At 37.4% G+C, this 20,638-nt stretch overlaps 4 protein-coding genes across 5 annotated transcripts; 2 read left to right on the top strand and 2 right to left on the bottom strand.

The window, feature by feature from the left end:
• Positions 1-1,980: 1,980 nt before the first annotated feature.
• On the bottom strand, positions 1,981-2,657 carry RpL36 (ribosomal protein L36). Its single transcript, XM_081983708.1, has 2 exons — positions 2,504-2,657; positions 1,981-2,371 (listed from the first exon to the last, which is right to left on the bottom strand). Exons 1-2 carry the CDS (start codon positions 2,635-2,637, stop codon positions 2,029-2,031), a joined length of 477 nt encoding a protein of 158 aa, XP_081839834.1. The 5' UTR covers positions 2,638-2,657; the 3' UTR covers positions 1,981-2,028.
• A 116-nt stretch (positions 2,658-2,773) lies between these two features.
• LOC145731755 (tether containing UBX domain for GLUT4) lies at positions 2,774-14,449 on the bottom strand. Of its 2 annotated transcripts, XM_081983705.1 has the most exons (10): positions 14,273-14,449; positions 4,868-4,956; positions 4,606-4,813; positions 4,391-4,546; positions 4,128-4,331; positions 3,863-4,080; positions 3,597-3,814; positions 3,279-3,418; positions 3,041-3,224; positions 2,774-2,994 (listed from the first exon to the last, which is right to left on the bottom strand). In XM_081983705.1, the coding sequence occupies exons 2-10, from the start codon at positions 4,949-4,951 to the stop codon at positions 2,820-2,822; spliced, it is 1,587 nt and encodes a 528-aa protein (XP_081839831.1). In that variant the 5' UTR covers positions 4,952-4,956; positions 14,273-14,449; the 3' UTR covers positions 2,774-2,819. The 2 variants fall into 2 exon arrangements, with proteins under 2 accessions (XP_081839831.1, XP_081839830.1); XM_081983704.1 differs by lacking the exon at positions 14,273-14,449 and having other exon boundaries at positions 4,868-5,049.
• Su(z)12 (Polycomb protein Su(z)12) lies at positions 5,113-14,114 on the top strand. Its single transcript, XM_081983700.1, has 7 exons — positions 5,113-5,318; positions 5,377-5,423; positions 5,507-5,666; positions 5,722-5,841; positions 5,890-6,850; positions 10,284-10,420; positions 13,365-14,114. The coding sequence occupies exons 1-7, from the start codon at positions 5,219-5,221 to the stop codon at positions 13,886-13,888; spliced, it is 2,049 nt and encodes a 682-aa protein (XP_081839826.1). The 5' UTR covers positions 5,113-5,218; the 3' UTR covers positions 13,889-14,114.
• Positions 14,450-14,625: 176 nt separating the features above from the next.
• On the top strand, positions 14,626-20,518 carry LOC145731754 (septin-7-like). The gene is made up of 3 exons (XM_081983702.1): positions 14,626-15,322; positions 16,504-17,669; positions 19,766-20,518. The coding sequence occupies exons 1-3, from the start codon at positions 14,926-14,928 to the stop codon at positions 20,021-20,023; spliced, it is 1,821 nt and encodes a 606-aa protein (XP_081839828.1). The 5' UTR covers positions 14,626-14,925; the 3' UTR covers positions 20,024-20,518.
• Positions 20,519-20,638: the final 120 nt, after the last annotated feature.

Here is a 20,638-nt window from a genome sequence, read left to right as displayed (position 1 = left end):
CGTTCTTCCGTTTAATATAATAATAATGTTTATTTATTTAGCCAAATGCTATATACAAAAACGATTAAAAAGTAAACAGTGCAAAAATATAGTACAAAATATTCAATAGAATTAAAATACTATTTACAATACAATACAATTTAAAAAAAATATAACCGATAAATCCATGAGACGACCAGCTTACACGTTGGACGGCACATATTTCCTCAACATTGTACTAAAATTTTTAAAATTATCACAGTTTTTCAAATCATTTGGTAGCTTATACTCAGATAGTCCTCCACATAAGATGGAGTTTGACATTTGGTTTAATCGATACCTATCAACTAAGATAAAATCGTTACAATTTCTTGTTTGATAATTATGAACGTCCTTAAAATATGTTACTTTATCACAGATATAGGCAGGTAGTAATTTATTTCTTAATTTATAGAGAAAAACATAGACATCATAGATAATTCCTTGTTTAACCGACATGACATTGGTAACACTCGACATCAACTTTACAGGAGTGTATCTGTTACAATTTAAAATTGTTCTTAATGCTCTATTTTGAATTACTTGAAATTCATTTATTTTGTAGTTTGGCAAATTGTATAACAATGCAGAACAAAATTTAAGATACGGTGCCGCCAGACAGTTATACATAAGATATTTGGTATACATAGAAAGACTTCTGCCAACTCTATAAATAAATCCAACTCTTTGTGAAGATTTTCTCATGATATAGTCAGCATGCGGACGAAAAGTTAGTTCAGAATCCAACATAACTCCAAGATATTTAATTCTACTTTCATGTATTAACCTGTCGTTGTTGATTTTAATGTTTATGTTTTCTATATGAAGACTACGCAACATATATTTTTTCCCAAATATGCAAAATTTAGATTTCGAGGTATTAATGCTTAATTTATTTATACATAACCATTCAAAAATGCGGTCCAAATCATTGTTAATTGTTCTAGCCATTTCACTTACATCATTTAAGTAAGATTTAAACAAATCAAGAGCGGTCCCTCTAATACCGTAAAGCCATAATTTTTTTGAATAGAATGTCCCTATTCAAACAGTCAAATGCTTTCGACAAGTCTAAAAATATTCCCAGTGCCACGTCGCCCCCTTCCAAGAGCTCTAAAACAGCTTGAGTGAATTGATAAATAGCAGTTTGTGTAGATCTCTTGGAAAGGTAGCCATGTTGGTTCCCAGAAAAGACATTGCATTCTTTTAAAAATCCAACTAGTCTTACACTCTTGACGATTTCGAACAGTTTAGAAAAACTAGGAAGTAGACTTATGGGTCTGTAGTTTTCAAATAAAGTTATGTCTCCTTTATTTTTATTTAGTGGCTTAATAGCTGATAACTTTAATTGATAAGTTAGTGCAGAATTTTAACTAGAAACTGTGCTGTGACTTAAACATCATTCACATAAACTTTATAGCTATTGCAACGGTAGGGTATGTGTACTCCTAAAGGTTTAGGTACATTATAAACTATGGTACTGTTCATACTTGTATACCGTGGAATTAATAACTTAATAATAGTGCAAAATCTATCTAGCTTTTACTTAAGTTTTACCACCTTAATACAAGCAACCAACAAGGAGAGCCATTTTAAACGTTTGACACATATTTTTGATGTCAATTAACTGTTCAAAATTCGAAAATTTGAAAGACTGCTTTTTTGTATTTGTTTCTGAATGTCTGTTTAGTTTGTACTTAATTATCTTTTTTGAAACAAATAATCGAAGTCTAGAGGATGGTTAGGATTATTAGTATGACGTTTATGTCTTGTGTGTCTGAAATTCTAACCTGATTCCTATTTTCTTAATTTTAATTTTGAGTTTATTGTGAATGATGTCATTTGCCTTCTTCTGGCAGTGCACTTACCATTAACAGTACAATGTGAATGTTACTTAAACACCATATTTGGACTTAAAAACCCCATTTTACACAACAGAGAAGAATAAATAAAAAAACAAAATTAATTTTAGTGCTTTATTAACTTACAAAATAAAAGACACACACAAATTTACTTGTGAGCAGCTGCAGCCTTCCTCATTTGAGTCAAAATGTTGGACAGCTCCTCACGCTTCCTCTTAGCCCTGATGTGGGTGCCCAAACGCCTCTTCAGGAACTTCAAAGCTCTTTTGTCCTTGGATACTTTCAGCAACTCCATGGCGCGCTTCTCGTAGGGAGCGTGTCCCACCACCTCTCTGATCAAGTCCCTGACGAATTTCGTGTGGGACGTCTGGATGCCCTTTAGCCTAGCGGGACGCACCTTGTCCGCCTTGGTTTTGCCCGAGGGGATTTTGGTGGTTTTGTGGCCTTTTTGCAGCCCCACGGCGATTTCGTATCTGGGTGCCATGCTGATGCTACAAAAAGTTAGGTTAGAAGTGCTCTCGAGTTTTTTGGAATTTTTTCTTCAATTTGTTGAAATAAATGGAGCAGTGATGAGAGTTAAAGACGAGTTAATAACTTGAGCAGTTTTTCAAGTAATTACTTACCTTAAAACAGCTTTTCTCCCTAAAGAAACACTTTGCGTGTTATCTTCACCACTATACACGTCAAAAAAGGAAAATGTCGAGTTGACACTGTTGACAGATGAAGTAACTGTGATGACAAATGCGTTGACGCACATCGTAGTACGGTGGAGTATATCGCTCTCTCTTACATTTTTTACGCATTAAAAAGAGATATCCAGTAAACTTAAAATTAATAGCTTTTTGTCAATGTCAAGACATAGGGATTTTTAATAATTAAACACCAACAAAGCATCATTTATGAAATTCTTCAATTGAATATATTAGCAATAAACAAAAGTTATAGCGGTTTAAACCATTTCGGAAAATCCGCCGAATTGCTCACAATTTTTCTTTCCATACTAGAGCTGTCACTACTAGTGCTAGCCCCGTAGTTAACTGGCACATTATCATTTACCCTCTCTATTAGGACGTCGTCCTCTTCGTTATCCTCCACTAATCTGGTATTTTCGTGCCTAAAAAGCTTGAGTGTGAAAAATAATAGAAATCAATTGTACCAACCGAATTTTGGCCGCGGCCAAACTGGCAACACTGTTGGTGGTGAATTTGTCCCTTAGTTCTTTTTTCAAGTAACTTTCTTGCTTTAGATCTGCATTTAAGCCGAAATAAAGCAGAGCTCCAGGAACGCATCCAATTTCGATAAGTCTACTAGTTTTGTCTAGTATTTCTTTAGGTGGCGTAGAATCTTAAAAAATATATTTTCCTGTAAATACTGTCACCATAAATCTTCAATACATACAAATGTAAAAATCTATACTTTGATCTTCTAAATAGGACTTAATAAAGTCAATCACATCTTGTATGGTTTCTGTGGGTTTAAAAGTGCCTTGCACCACTGTCCTGTCAGGAAACTGAACTCTGATAACGGCCCTCTTGTATCTGAAACGTTACTCCAGTGCACCAGTCTCAACTTTGTCAAATACAGTTAAAATAACGTTGCAAACAATTATTATATGACAGCTGTCAATCCGCCATTTTGATTTCAAATCATATACGAACTTACTGACAAGAGAACCACAGCCAACTATGACCATAACAATTATTGAACACCGGTTACCTGTTTAACTGCCTCAATTGTTTTTTCGATTCTTCTAGTTGGCGCAACTGTGAGGTGCGCAATATTTGGTTCTCCAATTCCTGTCTTTTCCGTTTAACGTCTCTCAAAATGCGTTTGGCATCGTCGATGGTCAATTCAAAGAAATCCTCGGGCAAATCTTCGGCAGGCACCGATTGCGCAGACTCTTGCGAAAATATCATTCCGTTTCGTTCTCCACACTGTACGACTCACTTTTATTAAAGTCGGTTAAGTTTCAGGAAACTTACAAAGACAAAGTCGTCCTCAAACGTGGAGTTGTTGGTTGTTTCTTCAACATCCATTGGTTCACTATGTGTAGGTAGATTTTCGGTCATTTTCTTCTTTTCCCGCTGCAGATCGGGGCTTTTCGGTGTATCTAAGGACTTACGCTTTTCTTTGGCCAATCTGACGTAATCCACTGCTCCAGGGTTTTTCAAATTTTTCTGAGGTTTTACTTCACCACTTTCTGTTTATTTGTATTTTTAGATGTGAATTACATTATCAGATTCTTACCTTCTGAACCAGTCATTTTATGACCAACACCATAATCATGAGGCTGAGCTTCAACAGCTTTACTTTCTTCAACTTCAACAGGCTGAAACTTCCTTACATAAGGTTTTTCTTCAACAGGCTTAGTGGGCAGTGGGGCACTGACATTAGCCTGCTGTTTTAGCAGTTCAGGGTCTCTGTTTAAAACTCGTATCATGGCACGGCCACCTTTAGAAAATATTCAGATTTTTAAGACCAATCTACTCAATTTTGACAAAGTCACTTGCCTACAAGCCCCAAGCTTCGTAAAGTGCAATTTTCAAGTTCTTTACCATAAATCTCCCTTCTGGTGTATATAACCACAGGGTTCCTATCAGGATGAGCATTTTGGGGGCATATTTTGTTCAAGATGTTCATTAGGGTGTCATTAGGACTAAAAGTGTCTGAAAGCATCAAATGGGTGTGTCTTCTCTAGTGTGACTAAATCTGAGAAAATAAATACCAGTTATTCGAGTGCCCTCCTCCAAATTGACTGCTAAAGTCACATTTCCTTCCTGTCTATTTTTAACAGCGGGCGCCAGCTCAAGTTGGGCATTATTAGGAAGACCAGAAAATCTAAAACTGGTGGTAGTGTCCAGGACTTTGTTGTGGTGTTTGATATCAAATTCGTGCGGGTTTAGGCCCTGTTTTTTGCAAACTTCTTCTATTATCTAAGAATTAATTGTTTCAATTTGAAAGCTAATGGGCTCTTTTTTGTTACCAACCTGTAAAATTGTGGTGTTTGGGCTACATTTCACGGTTTGTCTGCGCCCATTAAGGGCTAAAACTACGACGCTGGCACCTGACATGGTAACTGTAGTTAAAATATGGTTTATTAATTTTGTACTTAAAATAGAAAAAGTTTGTTTACAATTTTTTTTTGAAATGTCACTGTCCTAACACAACCACAACTTAACCTCAATTCTTTTTATTTCTAATTCGTCAAATGACAGTCACACCTATCTGTCAACTGTCAGGGGCAAAACACAAACAACGAGGTGGTACGCCAAAAAAATTTTAGGCAGTTGTTGATCCAAAAGTTTTTGGCGGTTTTTTTTTAATTGCAATAAGAGAAAATGCCGCCGAAAAAACGGGAAAAGGAGCCCGAGGCGCCCAAGAATCCCCGAATCGACCACATCCAGGCCGATCACGAACTGTTTTTGCAGGCGTTCGAAAGTAAGTTTCAACCCCTCTAATATGCGATCCGTGCTCAGCCCCCTTATCCTTCTTTTAGAACCCACCCAAATCTACAGGTACCTGAGAACGAGAAATATATGCTCGGTAAGTATTGGTGGGGTTTTTAGTTATTATAGTTGTTTGTTTTGCTGCGGGATAGTGGCATACAAAAGTGAGTTGTTTTGCAGCCAATTTTTCTGAACCGGACGTTGACTTACATGAAGGACCGAATGTCGAGGACCCACAAACGTCGGACGGGCTTTAAAGTTGATAGTTTGTTACAGAAAGCTGTACAAAAAAGGGAATGTTCTTTTATACAGCCTGGGTATATAAACTTAACTTTCCTAGGTACTGTTAGCAACATAACTAACTAGTGGGTTGTTAATTGGAATATATAATGCAGGTTTCAACATTTCCTCTTTAAATTATGAGTCTGATTTTGCCCAAGTGGAAACAATTTTACTGAAGCTGACCCACAAAAAGCGTAAAGATAGTTCAGCAACTAGCATGCAAATAACTTTAGGTAAGTGCCATTTAATGGGGTTGCCATAAGTTTACCTATACAGTTTAGGTACTGCTGATGTTCCAATAAACCCTCTTGAGGGTCACCTGCCTCTCACTGCCCCTACTATAAGCATTCCAACTGAATCATTTAACAACTGCAATGGACCACTGGTGAAAAGTTTTATTTTAGTGTTTAAAGTGAAAGTTGCCTTGGATAATGAGCCTCTTAGTGAGCTGGAAGAACCGTCAGCCAAAAAACGAAAATCCAGCAACGACTCCAACTTAAAAGTGTACAGTGCAGAATTAACTATATATGATAAGCAAAACAGGTGTTACTTATCGGATGGTGATTATGACATAGTAGTGCAGGACTTTACAACCAGTGGCACTGCCAGAGCAGCCCTGAAAAAACATTCAAGTTGGGAGAATGTTAGTGATTTGGTAGAAGCTTGTGGTAATCTGGATGCGTTTATGAAAGGGGCTATACTCAAATTCAAACTAAATTGGAGCAGTGAAGCTTCAGCCAGAATAGTAGACCGCCCCAAAGCTTACCCTCTAGACAACAAAGAAAACATGCCTGCTATAACGAATGGGGAAATCGAAAGTGAAAAACTGCAAATTGTTTATCAGTTTGTGTACAACAATAATTCCAGACAGCAAACTGAAGCTTGTGACGATTTACTATGTCCGTGGTGTTCATTAAATTGCAACGAGTTGTATGTGCTGTTAAAACACTTAAAATTGTGTCATTCAAGGTTCACTTTCACATACTGTCCAATCAGTGTGGGAGCTAGAATAGACGTGGCGATAAATGAAATGTATGATGGCAGTTACACTGGATCGCCTCATGATTTAATTACTCAGCCTTCAGTCAGTGCCTTTTCGCGAAACGGACCAGTGCGTCGCGCTTCCGTTACTCATATTTTAGTATGCCATCCAAAGAGACCTAAACCAAGTTTATCAGAGTTTTTGGAGTTGGATGATTGTGAATATGATGGACAGAGGCCTTTTATCACAGGACACAACAGGTTTGTTGCTGGTCAAAAAGAATGGGACAGCAAAATTTTTGCTCTTTTTTGAGTGGCTGCTTCTTCAAATTGATTTACTTGATTCTAATAATTTTTTTGAGGATTAAAAGGTATTTTCTTCCTCTTTCTTTTGACCCAAATGATCTTTTTGAAAGGTGCCACGGATTCGAGTATACAGGGTGTGACTGAGGTGTAGTCAAAAAATGAAAAATTCGGTCTAACGCCATTTCTCGCAAAAAAATTGTTTACCTTAATCAAGTCTTGCGGTCAATATCTCTAAACGTTTTCGCCAGTTTGGCGATTAAAAGCCGTTTACAAAATTTATTGCAAAATTTTTAAAATGTGGTTACTTTTGATTCTCTTGTTTAAAATTAAACAATTTCTTTAGATCTTTCGTGGAAGAAGAGCGGGATTAGCAAGTTTACACTTAAAACTACCCAATTTAAGTAAAAAACATACACAGCAAGATACAGGGTGACCCAAAAAAAAATTTGAAAAGAAAATCATATGTTTTATCATAAATCTTAGCCTGTTCAGTCATTTTTATGGAAAATAATGATATTGGATAGAGAAGCACACTATTTGTTTAGTAATCCAATTCATATAGACGTTTTCGCCAGTTTGGCGATTAAGGGCCCCGTTATTTTTAATTCCCTTGTTTTAAATTTAACAATTTAATTCTTTTTCGGATGAAATACGAGATTAGAAAAATTACACTTAAAACTACCCAATTTAAGTAAAAACTTATAAACTGCATTAAGACATAAGTTTCAATAATATATAGTAAACGTACAACTGACATCAAATATGTTTTGGTCCTTCGAGCCCGTTTCCAGTAGCAAGAACCCGGTTGGTGTAAGCTCAACTACTCCATTCAAATTACCTACAAATACTGTTGTATGAGAGCTTTTGCGCATCACTTAAATTGCCTTATTGTTTGTAACCATCGATAAAAGTTAGGTTTAAAGTTTAATCTTATTTGAAGTTGACAGTTTCAGTTCAGGTAATAAATTACACTAGAATAGGGGAAAGATAGTAGTTCCTGAAGGTAAAGTGTGTGTGTTTATCTTTCGACTTAACGAGTTTTATAATTTTGTTTAGTAAAGTTTTAAATGTCAACGAAAAAATGTGTTCCTTATATGTATTTGAAGTTTATGAGGTTTATTCCAGAGAGCTAAATACCCTTACCAAACGTCTTAAAGTTTCCAAGCAAATTTAATAATAATTTATACTATACTTACTGACAGAGTTCAATTTGTATGAATCTGACGGGCGATTATTGGTATCTTCTTCTTCTTCTAGCCGTTTTCTATCCTTTGGATATAGGCCTCTCTCATAGTCTTCCCTGTTCTGTGCCACTTGGTTCCAGTTAAGTCCGGCTGTTCTTTTGATGTCATCATACCATCTTTGTTGTGGTCTGCCGGTGCTTTTTTTCTCCCCCCAAGGTCTCCATCTTGTTATTTTTCCGCTCCAGTTGTTTTTGTTTCGGGCAACATGTCCGGCCCAGTTCCATTTAAGACTGCCTATTCGCCTCACTATGTCCTCTACCTTGGTTCTATTTCTTATCCACTCATTGGTTTTATGGTCTTTAAGCGTTATTCCTATCATTTTTCGTTCTATTGATCTTTGGTGTATCTTTAATTTATTTAAGATTTTCTTTGTTAGGACCCATGTTTCACATCCGTAGGTTGTTACTGGGAGAATGCATTCCATGTAAACCTTGGTTTTTAGTTTGAGGGGTAGATTGGAGCTGATGACGTGACGCATCTTCCCGTAGGCCGCCCATCCTAGATGTATTCTGTGGTTTATTTCAAGTTCTTGATTGGCTTTACCCAATGTTAACTCTTGACCTAGGTAGACATAAGAGTTCACCTTCTTTACCTGTTGTCCTAGCACATTTATACTCTCTATGTTTGTCCGTTGGTTTGTCATGAATTTGGTTTTAGAAATGTTCATTTCTAGGCCTACTTTTCTTGCTTCTTGTTGTAGTTCTATAAGCATGCGTTGAATTCTTCATTGTTTGGGGCAAAAATGGCAATGTCGTCAGCAAATCTTAGGTTACTTAGTTTTTCTCCCGATATATTAATTCCTCTGTCTTCCCAGTGTAGGCTCTTGAAGGCGTCTTCTAGCAACAGTGTAAACAATTTGGGTGACACAATGTCTCCCTGTCTAACGCCTCTTTTAATTGTGATTTCCTCGGTGTCTTCATATAGCCTTACTTTCATTTTTGAGTTGTCATTTAGTGTCTGTATAATGTCAATATATCGTTGGTCTATTCTTTTGCATTTTTCATTGACCTGATGATTGCCCAGAATTCAACTGTGTCGAAGGCCTTTCTAAAATCTATGAAGGCGATCCATAATGGGATCTTATATTCCGTTACTTTTTCGTTCAGTGTCCTTACGGTGTGGAGATGCTCTATTGTACTCATGCCTTTCCTGAAGCCCGCCTGCTCATAGGGTTGGTTAGATTATTGGTATGGAGAGAAAGAAATGAACGATACATGGATGCTAGAGTTGCTTTTGGGGGAGGTGGAATTACAGTTTGGAGGAATGGAAGAACAGATTTAGTCATTTTGATTGAGGATAGTATGAATGCGCAGAGGTACAGGAATATGTGTATACGTGATATCGTTGTACAAGAAATTTTGAGAGAGAACAACATCGAACGAATGGAGTGGCCTGCAAGGTTACCTAAAATGGGTGAATTGAAATGTAATTTTGCTAATCTTGTGTTAAATTCTTTCGAATTTAAAACAAGAGAATTAAAAAGAACCATTTTTTTAAAATTAGTAAATATCGTAAACGCCCCTTAATCGCCAAACTGGCGAAAACGTCTAGAGATATGAATTGGATTACTAAACAAATAGTGTGCTTCTCTATCCAATATCATTATTTTCCATTAAAATGACTGAACATGCTAAGATTTATGGTAAAACATATGATTTTCTTTTCAAATTTTTTTTTGGGTCACCCTGTATCCCGCAGTGTATGTTTTCTACTTAAATTGGGTAGTTTTAAGTGTAAACTTGCTAATCCCGCTCTTCTTCCACAAAAGATCTAAAGAAATTGTTTAGTTTTAAACAAGAGAATCAAAAATAACCACATTTTAAAAATGTTGCAATAAATTTTGTAAACCGCCTTTAATCGCCAAACTGGCGAAAACTTTTAGAGATATTGACCACAAGACTCGAATTTTTCATTTTTTGACTACACCTCAGTCACACCCTGTATACTCGGATCCGTGGAACCTTTCAAAAAGATAATTTAGGTCAAAAGAAAGGGGAAGAAAATACCTTTTAATCCTCAAAAAAATTATTAGAATCAAGTAAACCAATTTGAAGAAGCAGCCGCTCAAAAAAGAGCAAAAATTTTGCTGTCCCATTCTTTTTGACGAGCAGTTTATTTGATTTTGCTTAATTATGACTTGTTAGGTTGTACCATCACACCACCACCTGCCTTCCTATTTATCCCAAAGAAATGGACGTCGATTCTGAAGGAGAGAACGACCCTGAATGGTTGCGCAACAAAACCATGATGATGATTGACGAATTCACTGATGTCAATGAAGGTAACACTTTATTCAATAAGTCCCGGGCCCAACTAAGAAAAACAATTATTTTTCATGAAATTCGTCTTTATTCATCAATACAGTGGGTTTTTTTTAACGCGCAACATAGGATTTTACGTGTTAATTTTCTAAGCCCATGTTAGACCATGTTATTTTAGAACTACAGGTGTAAAACTTGACGAGTGGCTGTTTCGTACCCTGAAGCTTAAGTAGGTTTACCAATTTGGTCAAAAAAGTGATTAGAAACTGGCAAAAACCATCTTCTTTCAAAAATATTTTCTTTCCATACTCCCTGTATGTATGGTAGGTGGTGTGTGGTTTTTGATACTGGCAGGACAGGTAGCAGGTAAAATTTGGCATAGTAAGTAAAACATGGTGGTCAAAATGCGAATATTATCTTTATATCAAGAAAATTAAAAGAAAAAATAAAAAGAATTAAACGGTCATAAAATGCCCTTTTGACGTTCAAAAGATGTCGGGCAGCGATGCTTCGAGGCGCCTCAATAATGCGATCCTTCAGATCTTGCACATCCGCAGGCCTTCCTCTTGAATTATCGTACACTTTCCCTGCAAGATATCCCCAATAAAAGTAATCTAATGGCGAGATATCTGGACTTCGCGCTGGCCATTTAAAAGGTCCAAAACGCCCAATCCACTTTCCCGGAAATGTGTCATTCAACAATTCCGTCACAACTGCGGCACTGTGGGCTGGAGCTCCATCATGTTGAAAAATTACTTCTTCGATAATGTTTAATGCTTCAAGAACCGGGCCCACTTCAGTTTGAAGAAGTTCCGAATACTTCTCCGCTGTAAGCAAGCCTTCTATAAAAATTGGACCGATAATTCTATAACCTAGAATTCCCGCCCAAACATTCACTTTTTTACGCATTTGAGTATGTGTTTGTTGGATTACGTAGGGGTTATCTCTAGCCCATATTCTAATGTTTTGTTTGTAGACTGTACCATTAGTACCAAAAGAGCTTTCATCGGTAAAAAGTATTTGGCTTGTAATATTTGGGTAAATATTAATTTTATCCATCCAGTACTCACAAAACTCCATCCTAGCAAAATAATCATGTGGTAACAGCTCTTGGACATTACGTATTTTAAAGGATTTGTACTTTTCTTTCTTGAGGGCTTTATAGCAACTACTTCGAGATCTTCTATTATTTTCAGCCAGATCCGTAATAGTAGCTGATGGGTTCTCTGTGATTTCTAGACAAATGTCCCTTACAAAGTCTTTATTGACTACAAAACTGCTTCTTTTTCGCTTTACGTGAGAATTGACGACACAGCCTGTTGTCATAAATTGTTTGTACATCCGAAATACCGTTGTCCTGTTAATAATTGGTCGTTCTGGATAAGCGGCTGCAAAGTTGTCGGAAACTTCTTGAAAACTCATTCCCCTTACACAATTAGAAACCATTTCTATCCGCTCATTAATAGTATAAATCGACATTTTGTGAGCCAAATCAAAATATGTCACTCTACCTGCTACCTGGCCTGCCAGTATCAAAAACCACAAGCACCTACCATACATACAAGGAGTATGGAAAGATAAAATATTTTTGAAAGAAGATGGTTTTTTGCCAGTTTTTAATCATTTTTTTGACCAAATTGGTAACTTCAGTAACAAGTTTTCGAGCTGTAGTTCTAAAATAACATGTGCTTAAAAATTTAACACGTAAAATCCTGTTGCGCGTTAAAAAAAACGCACTGTATAGTTCCCTTCTAGAGTGATACAATCATTCCAACGATTTTCCAACTTTTCTATACCATGTTTATAGAACGATTTTTCCTTGGCCTCAAAATACGCTTCAGTTTCAGCGATGACTTCCTCATTTGATTGATATTTCTCTTGGAGCATTTTTTTGAGGTCTGAAAACAGCCAGTAGTCGCTGGGGGCCAGGTCTGGACTATACGGTGGGTGGGGAAGCAATTCGTTGAATTTGACCTTTGTTTTTATGGACTTGTGACACGGCGCATTGTCTTGATGAAAGAGAATCTTTTTCTTCTTCATATGGGGCCGTTTTAGTGCGATTTCATCCTTCAATCGGTCGAATAATGCACAATAATAGTCGCTGTTGATTGTTTTTCCCTTTTCCAAATAGTCAATGAACAATATACCGTGTGTATCCCAGAATACAGAGGCCATAACCTTGCCAGCCGATTGTTGCGTTTTTGGTCGCTTTGGACGGCTTTCGCCGGGTCCAGTCCACTCAGATGACTGCCGTTTTGATTCAGGTGTGTAGTGGTGGATCCAGGTTTCGTCCATGGTCACATATCGACGCAAAAAATCCTTTTTATTACGGTTAAACAGCTCCAAACAGCGCTCTGAATCCTCAATTCGTTGTTGTTTTTGGTCAATAGTGAGCACTCGCGGCACCCATTTCGAAAGCAGCTTTCGCATACCCAAATGTTCATGCAAAATTGTTAACACACTACCTTCTGATATCTTTGACTCACTCACTTTCAGTTTACGATCAGACAATATCATTTTGTGGATTTTTTTTATGTTTTCTGGAACAACAGCCGAATTTGGGCGTCCAGACCGTTCAGCGTCATTTGTGTCTGTACGACCGCGTTTAAAATCAGCAAACCACCTACAAATCGTTGTTTTCGATGGAGAAGAGTCCCCGTAACATTTTTCAAGCCATTGTTCTGTTTGGACGGTGTTTTTTCCCATCAGGAAACAGCATTTAATCAGCACACGAAAATCACTTTTTTCCATGTTTTAAAAAAACTCAAAAGTTGTTCAAAAATTCTCACAAACAAAATATTGGAGGGAATGAGCTCAGGATTTGAAAGATGGTACTTCAAGGGAAAAATATAAAAATGCGTTTTGTAGTGCCACCTGTGGGTTAGTCCCGGGACTTATTGAATGATGTGTTATATTCTGGAAACCAACAGTCCACAGGCATGCTAACAAATCTTTGAATTTTAGGCGAAAAGGAACTGATGAAAATGTGGAATTTGCACGTAATGAGACACGGTTACGTAGGCGACTGTCAGATCCCTCTAGCCTGTCAAATGTTTGTCCAACAGAAAGGCAAAGAATTGCTGCTCAAAAACCTGTACAGAAACTTTGTCGTGCACTTAACCTCGCTATTTGACTTTGGACTGATCAGCTCCGTGTGTTTGTACACCACTTTGCAAAAGCTCCAGCAGATGGCGGGCGAGACGTTGGCGATCAAGAACGTGCTGAAACACTCTAGAGAAGCGCAAATGGACACGTTCAAACAACACAAAATCAATCCGCTTCTGTCACCGTTGGGCGGGGACAAACACGCGATCGGATCACCCAAAAGTATGATAGTGCAAATGGGACGGAAAACTGGCAACCTTGGACTGCAACGACGTAGCAAAGCGGGCGGTGACAGTTTACCGGCGCGACGAAAGAGCGTGACCGTGGAAAGCGCACCCAGCAAGAAGCGGTCTTCTTTGAGCGGTGGAGGGAAGGGAAGTTAGAGAACGCTCTTGTGATATAAGTGCGAGTTGGTTTTTAGGGAGGTTTACGGAGAAAGGGACTCCATAGTACGTGTTTTTGCAGTGACTTTCTTTCATATGTTTTTTGTATATCTCTAGTTGATACTTTGTTATGTTTACGTTATTTCAAACATTCATTTTTCCGGTTCATATTTTTGCGTGTGTCTATAGGATAATTTATTTTATAAATAAAAGTGCATTACACTGATTTTGGTGTTTATTATTGTTAGTTTTTTGTCGTCACGCGGGGACATGTAGGGTGGGGTCCTAGTCAAGTTAAACTCAGATTTGATAACAAAAACAACAAGGTTTGTTCACATTGTCGGGCATAAGTTGGCTTATTTTAAATTACAAGTTTGTACTTACATGATAGTTAATTCACAAACCATTTTGAACGAGGGTGCGCGTCAGGTTAGGGTTTTTCTATCAAAATGACATTTATGACTTGAACCACTGTTGTACAAGTTGCCTAAGTGGTGAATTCCCCCAGCCGACAAAAGGTAGCCCCTAGCTTTGCACAAAATTAATTTACCAATAATCTATATAAAATAACTTCTAAAAATCAATTAAATTAATGTTACGTTTAAGTTTTTTTAAAAATTATGGTGGCAATGTAAAAGAAATTTGACACTCCTTTCAAAGAACAGTGCCACCTGGCGGGATAGTGATGAAGGTATGGGCGCCAGTGGCGCCTTTCCCAAACTGTCAACCACATCCGTCATCCGTCAACAGAACATGAAAAGACAGTGATCGCGAGTGACCTCCATGTTTATTCCACCGATTTATTTAGGAAATTTAACATAAACAAACCCAAATAAACAGTGAATAATCTCTCCGACGTGATAAAATACACTTGAGCTTGAGAGCTTCTATTAATTCTAAGTGAAACCGCCCTACTTTACGGGGTGTGGCCTTTCTACAATCACAAATGGAGTCATCCATGGCCGGTAGTGCGGTATTCACACACTAATGGTGTAATCCCGCTAATTTACAGAGTGCAACAATAAATAAGCGTCCAAATGAGTTCGAATAACGTTAACGCGGCTACCACCGTCGCGACCGCAGCCCCAGTAACGGCCACCATCAAGAGTCGTCCCAATATAATGCCCAGCAGTTACATGTACACTTCCAGCAGTGCTCTGCTTAATAGAAACAGCGAGAACAAACCGGCGCCCCCGCCCACCCTACCGAAATACACGTCCAGTTTTAACGCGGGCAGCGGCCTGAATCGGGACAGAGACAAAGACTCAATCGGGGGCTCCTATCGTTTGTCCAGTCTTGACCGGTTAGCAATGAGGAACAAGTTATTGGAACAGCAAAGCCCTACTAATGGCACCCCCCAAACTAATGGAGAGAGCAGTAGTGGTCTAGCTGCTTTACAAAATAAAAGAGACATGTTCTTTTCAAACAGTACTGGTAAGTTTTTTGTTATGTTATTTTAGTACCAAATAAGAGACATTTTCAATGAGTTAAAACTCTGTTTGTCTGGTCTGATCTAACCTCTCTACAGTCTGGGTAAATAGGGGGGTTTTCACTGTTCTTTACTTGGCTAAAAATAGCTTTATTGTTTGAATATTCAGTCAACATAAGGTTCGAAAAGTACCTTCTCTTTCAGTAAGGGGGAATGCAGGAAAAAAGCACTTTTAATTAAAAGTATCATCTATTTGACATACACAAAATAGTTTCCTTACTTCTGAAAAGATGTTGATATTAGATATTGCAGTAGACAATATAGTGTATCAATATAACAAAATTGACTAAAAAAATGTAAAATCTTTGTTACCTACATGCTATTGAGTTGAAACAATATTCATTACAAATTATTATAATAATTTACCAATTTTACAACATTTTTTAAGGTCACGTGACTGTTTTTGACAGGTGTCAACTGGACTGTACAGTGTTGCAACCTCTAAAATTGCATAATCAAAGTCACCTGATGTGTCTCTTGCAAATTCAGCTTTTACAACTGTCTAAAACAGTCTAAATTTAATTTATCAATTTTCCAAAGTTTATACTGCGTTTTGAAGGTTACGTGACCTTAGAAAATCAATTTTGAGCTTTGGGCACAAAGTCAAATCAAGTGTCAAAAATTTGGAAAAATCTTTACATTGTCACCTAACCTAAAAACTGTCACGTGACTTTTAAAATAATGAATTTACAGATTTTGTGTCTTCAAAATTTGGAAAAGTAATGGATCAGGTAATCTGAGGAAGTCATTTTTATTAAATTATTAATCCTTATGACATTTGGACCCTTGTCAAAATGTACAAATTGTAAAATCAGACATGCTACTTAGGTCACATGTCACGTGACCACAAAAAAAATTTTAAGGTTGTATTTCATCAAAATGTATCATTTTCTCAATACCAGGGGCCTTGTAACTAAATTTAAGAATGCCACAAATGGGTAATTAAACATTTGAAGGCATTCTGAGGCCGTTTAAATAATTGAAAGACATTTTAAGGTATTTTGTATGCAAAAAGGCATTTTGGTGTAGAAAAAATTATCGGCGCCATACAAACCTTAACATTTCCATGCAAAAGTCATAAATCTGACAACAACTAATAGTTTTTGTAATACAAAACATCTTTCAGCGACAACCCCAGAACAACCCAGCAAAGAGCCAGTCAAACTGAGTAAAACACCGAGTGTGGAAAAACCTGCAGTGCCTGAAAGAAAAGAAACCTTAATAGACAATTCAGTGCCAAAGGAAGAGGAAACAAGGATTAAAGAAGTGGTAGAACCCCCCAGAGTTCGGGAACTGGATGGTTATGTAGGTTTTGCCAATCTGCCCAATCAAGTTTACCGCAAAGCGGTGAAGAAGGGGTTTGAATTCACCCTGATGATAGTCGGGAGGTCTGGACTGGGCAAAAGCACCCTCATTAACTCAATGTTCCTCACTGAAATCTATAATGCCGTTGATGGCTATCCAGGACCGACGCAACGGCTTAAAAAAACTGTAGCAGTTGATACCACCCGGGTGATGCTTAAAGAAAACGGCGTCAACCTGCTTTTAACCATGGTGGACACACCTGGATTCGGAGATGCGGTGGACAATAGCAATTGTTGGACACCAGTCATTGAGTACATTGAAAGTAAATATGAAGACTATCTTAATTCCGAAGCGCGTGTTACCAGACATATCATCCCAGATCAGAGGGTGCACTGTTGTTTATACTTTGTCCAACCATCCGGGCATGGGCTGAAATCCTTAGACATTGAATTTATGAAACGACTGTGCGATAAAGTTAACATAATACCAGTGATTGGTAAAGCTGACGGGCTGACGTCGGAGGAGTGTGCGCAGTTTAAACAACAAATTCTCAAAGAAATTGCGCAGCATAACATCAAAATCTACCAGTTTCCGGACACTCCCGAAGAGGACGAGGAACACAAATTGAATGTGTCGCTTAAACAAAAAGTACCATTTGCGGTGGTGGGCCCTAACGCCATCATAGAGACTGAAGGGGGGAAAAAAGTGCGCGGCCGCAAGTATCCGTGGGGCATAGCCGAGGTGGAGAACCTGGAGCATTGCGATTTTATCGCCCTCAGGGATATGCTGATCCGCACCCACTTGCAGGACCTGAAAGACGTCACCAATAATGTTCACTACGAGAACTACCGGTGTAGGAAACTGGCCGGATTGGGGGCGGACGGGAAACCAGCTAGAATCTCTAATAAAAACCCGTTGGCGCAGATGGACGAAGAAAAACGGGAGCATGATCTTAAAATGAAGAAAATGGAGATGGAAATGGAACAGGTAAGAATGAATTTCACTCCGATTGAATTAGTAGTAGCGTAGCACGTCATCAGGTGTCAATGTTATAAAAAACGAACCGAAATTGAAGAATATGATGTTTTACTTTCAAATTTGACATCTAATGTCAGGACCGTGTTTGTTTACATTTTGAATAGCATTTACAGAAAGGTCTGAGTGGTTTTTACTGTTTTCATTAATCTTTTGGGGTATTGGGAGTGAGGGAAGCTTAGTTTAAGCGTGTTTAGGAAGACCCTGAGTTAAGGGTTTTGTGATCTGATTTGTTTTACTCCGCATTTTTGGATAAACTTTGAGTAATAATGAAGACATGTTTATTTGCGTTTTTTATCGGTTGAATAAGCTTACTCATGCTAGTAAATGGTAATACTTAGCTTTAGTACTGCAGACACATTTTTAGATCAAACTATCAGTCAGTCAGCTTCGCACATAAATCTAAATAGAATAAAGTTGTTTGGAGTTAGTATTTGACGGTTTTGGCATAACAGACAGCTACCTACGTGGCAGTTTGTTGGAATGTTGTTTGTCCACAAGTAAACCGTTTAATGACCACAGGAACGTAAAATAACATCACAAGTTACAACAAATTTCAAAAACGCTGATATTTACGACAAACTTTGACACTTGGTATAACGATCGGGTGAGATAATCGGTGATCGGAATAGCTCGGTACACCGCCTACTATACTAGAAAGACTAGAAGGTGCTTGTCAAAAATTCCAATATGGCGGAAATAGTGGTGACAGTTTGTATTGTGGAAATTTAGTTTTTTGAGGATTAGATGAATTTTTACGGTTTAAAATCAAAACTTGAGGTTATTTGCGTAAGTTATTTTTGTTTGCTGCCTGTTCGTAAGTGTTTCAATCAACATTGTAACAGCAATTCAGGAAGAAGTCAGTTTTTTACTTAACAATAAACCGGATCTAACTCAACAGTGGTTGAACACTTTGAAGTGGAATGATTTTACTCCAACACTATACTCAATGGTAGGTACAAGAGAGTCAGTTTGATTTTCCAAGTTTAACAAAAAACAGGATTTTTTCTGAAAATCTTGCAGTACGGCGCTCCTTTTTTGGTTCAATTTTGTATATTCAGTGAAAATTTCAGGTCCGTAACTGCCCAATTACCCAAGTTATGGTCCAAATTGTGTTTCAAGTTAGTTGAGTGGGTTTTCAGTCATTTTCAGTTTGGTTTTCCAAGTTTAACAAAAAACATGATTTTTTCTGAAATTTTTCCAGTACGGCGCTAATTTTTTGGTTCAATTTAGTATATTCAGTGAAAATTTCAGGTCCGCAACCGCCCAAATACCCAAATTATGGTCCAAATTGTGTTTCAAGTTAGTTGAGTGGGTTTTCAGTCATTTTCAGTTTGATTTTCCAAGTTTAACAAAAAACATGATTTTTTCTGAAATTTTTCCAGTTCGGCGCTGATTTTTGGGTTAAATTTAGTATATTCAGTGAAAATTTCAGGTCCGTAACTGCCCAATTACCCAAATTATGACCTAAATTGTGTTTCAAGTTAGTTGAGTAGGTTTTCTGTCATTTTCAGTTTGATTTTGTACAAGTATCCTTCATTGTGAGAGCAACAAAAATAATTTTGAATGAATGTTCTTGTTAATAACATAAGAACCATTTACCAGTTTTGCTTACCTAGTTTCAAGGATTTACAGATTTTCTTACACTGGTTTGCTGTTTGTTGTACTTTCCAGGACAAATGTTCTAACCAATTTGTTTAAGCTGGACTTGATTGTGCATAAACAGCTCTATCTATACATATCTGGATCAGGAATGAACTTTTTTTTGATTTTTCACTCACAACTTGCAATCAACTACACGAAACTATTAAAAAAAACATATTTTTTACTGCATCTGCATACGTTTGTGTATAAAACGAAAACCGCTAACGCTGCCATTAAAAGTAACATTTTAGGCTTTCCAGTATAGAGGGCGGTGCTCGGTAGCAAGAAAATCGAAAAACAGACGACAACATTGCGCACTATTGCCAACATATTTTAAGGCGCGTAATTTAAATGTATCAGTTATAATAATCAGGGTATACATTGAGTTGACTTATTTCCTGTAGGTGTTTGAGATGAAGGTGAGAGAAAAAAAGCAAAAACTCAAAGATTCGGAGGCGGAATTGACCAGACGACACGAGGCGACCAAAAAGCAGCTGGAGCAACAGACCAAAGAGTTGGAAGAGAAGCGACGACAGTTCGAGGCCGAGAAAGAAGCCTGGCAGAAAGAGAACCAGATCACTATGGAGGATTTGAGACGGCGCAGTCTGGAGGGATCGCGGGAAACTGTTGACGGCAAAAAGAAGAAGAAGGGATTGTTCTAAGGTTCAGTATTTTATTCCTTCATAAATACGTGTATACTGGGGGTGCCAATTTTAAGATAATAAGGTTTTTTTTGAAGTAATGTGACAAATCTGGGTGTTTTACCTTGATTTTCAAGGACTAAACGTACTCTGCTGGGGTTTAAGCATTATGATGACGTAGTTTCCGGTAGTTTACCTGGTAAACCATGAAAAGAAGGCTGTTTTTTTTACTCTTTCATATTTTGTTTCACTTACATTCTAGATTAGACTGTTGATGTTTTTTCTGACCTTACCCACATTCCGTTTTTAAATTTGAACTTGACCTTTACAAAGACATGACAACTGCCAAAAATTTAGGTTTTAAGACAAAATTGTGTGTATTTAGACCATAAATGTGTATATAATTGGTTTCAAACATTTTGTGCCATTTCCACGCATTTTGGGCGTTCTATAGGCTTTATGTTGTATATAGACGTAAAAAGAAGTTTTAAATATATTTATTTTTAATTTCGATAATTGGTGAATATACCATTCTTTCCGGTCTTCCTTCCCTACAACCTACAAAACCATTAACACACCGTAATTTTATTAATTCCTGTCTTACAGCTCCCCCCACAATTCCTCCTTAAAAGGAAT

Source organism: Ips typographus, linkage group LG7 (genome assembly GCF_016097725.1).
Source record: "Ips typographus isolate SLU linkage group LG7, UJ_Ityp_2.0, whole genome shotgun sequence".
Lineage (NCBI taxonomy): Eukaryota > Metazoa > Arthropoda > Insecta > Coleoptera > Curculionidae > Ips > Ips typographus.
This window is presented reverse-complemented; position numbering and strand designations above follow the sequence as displayed.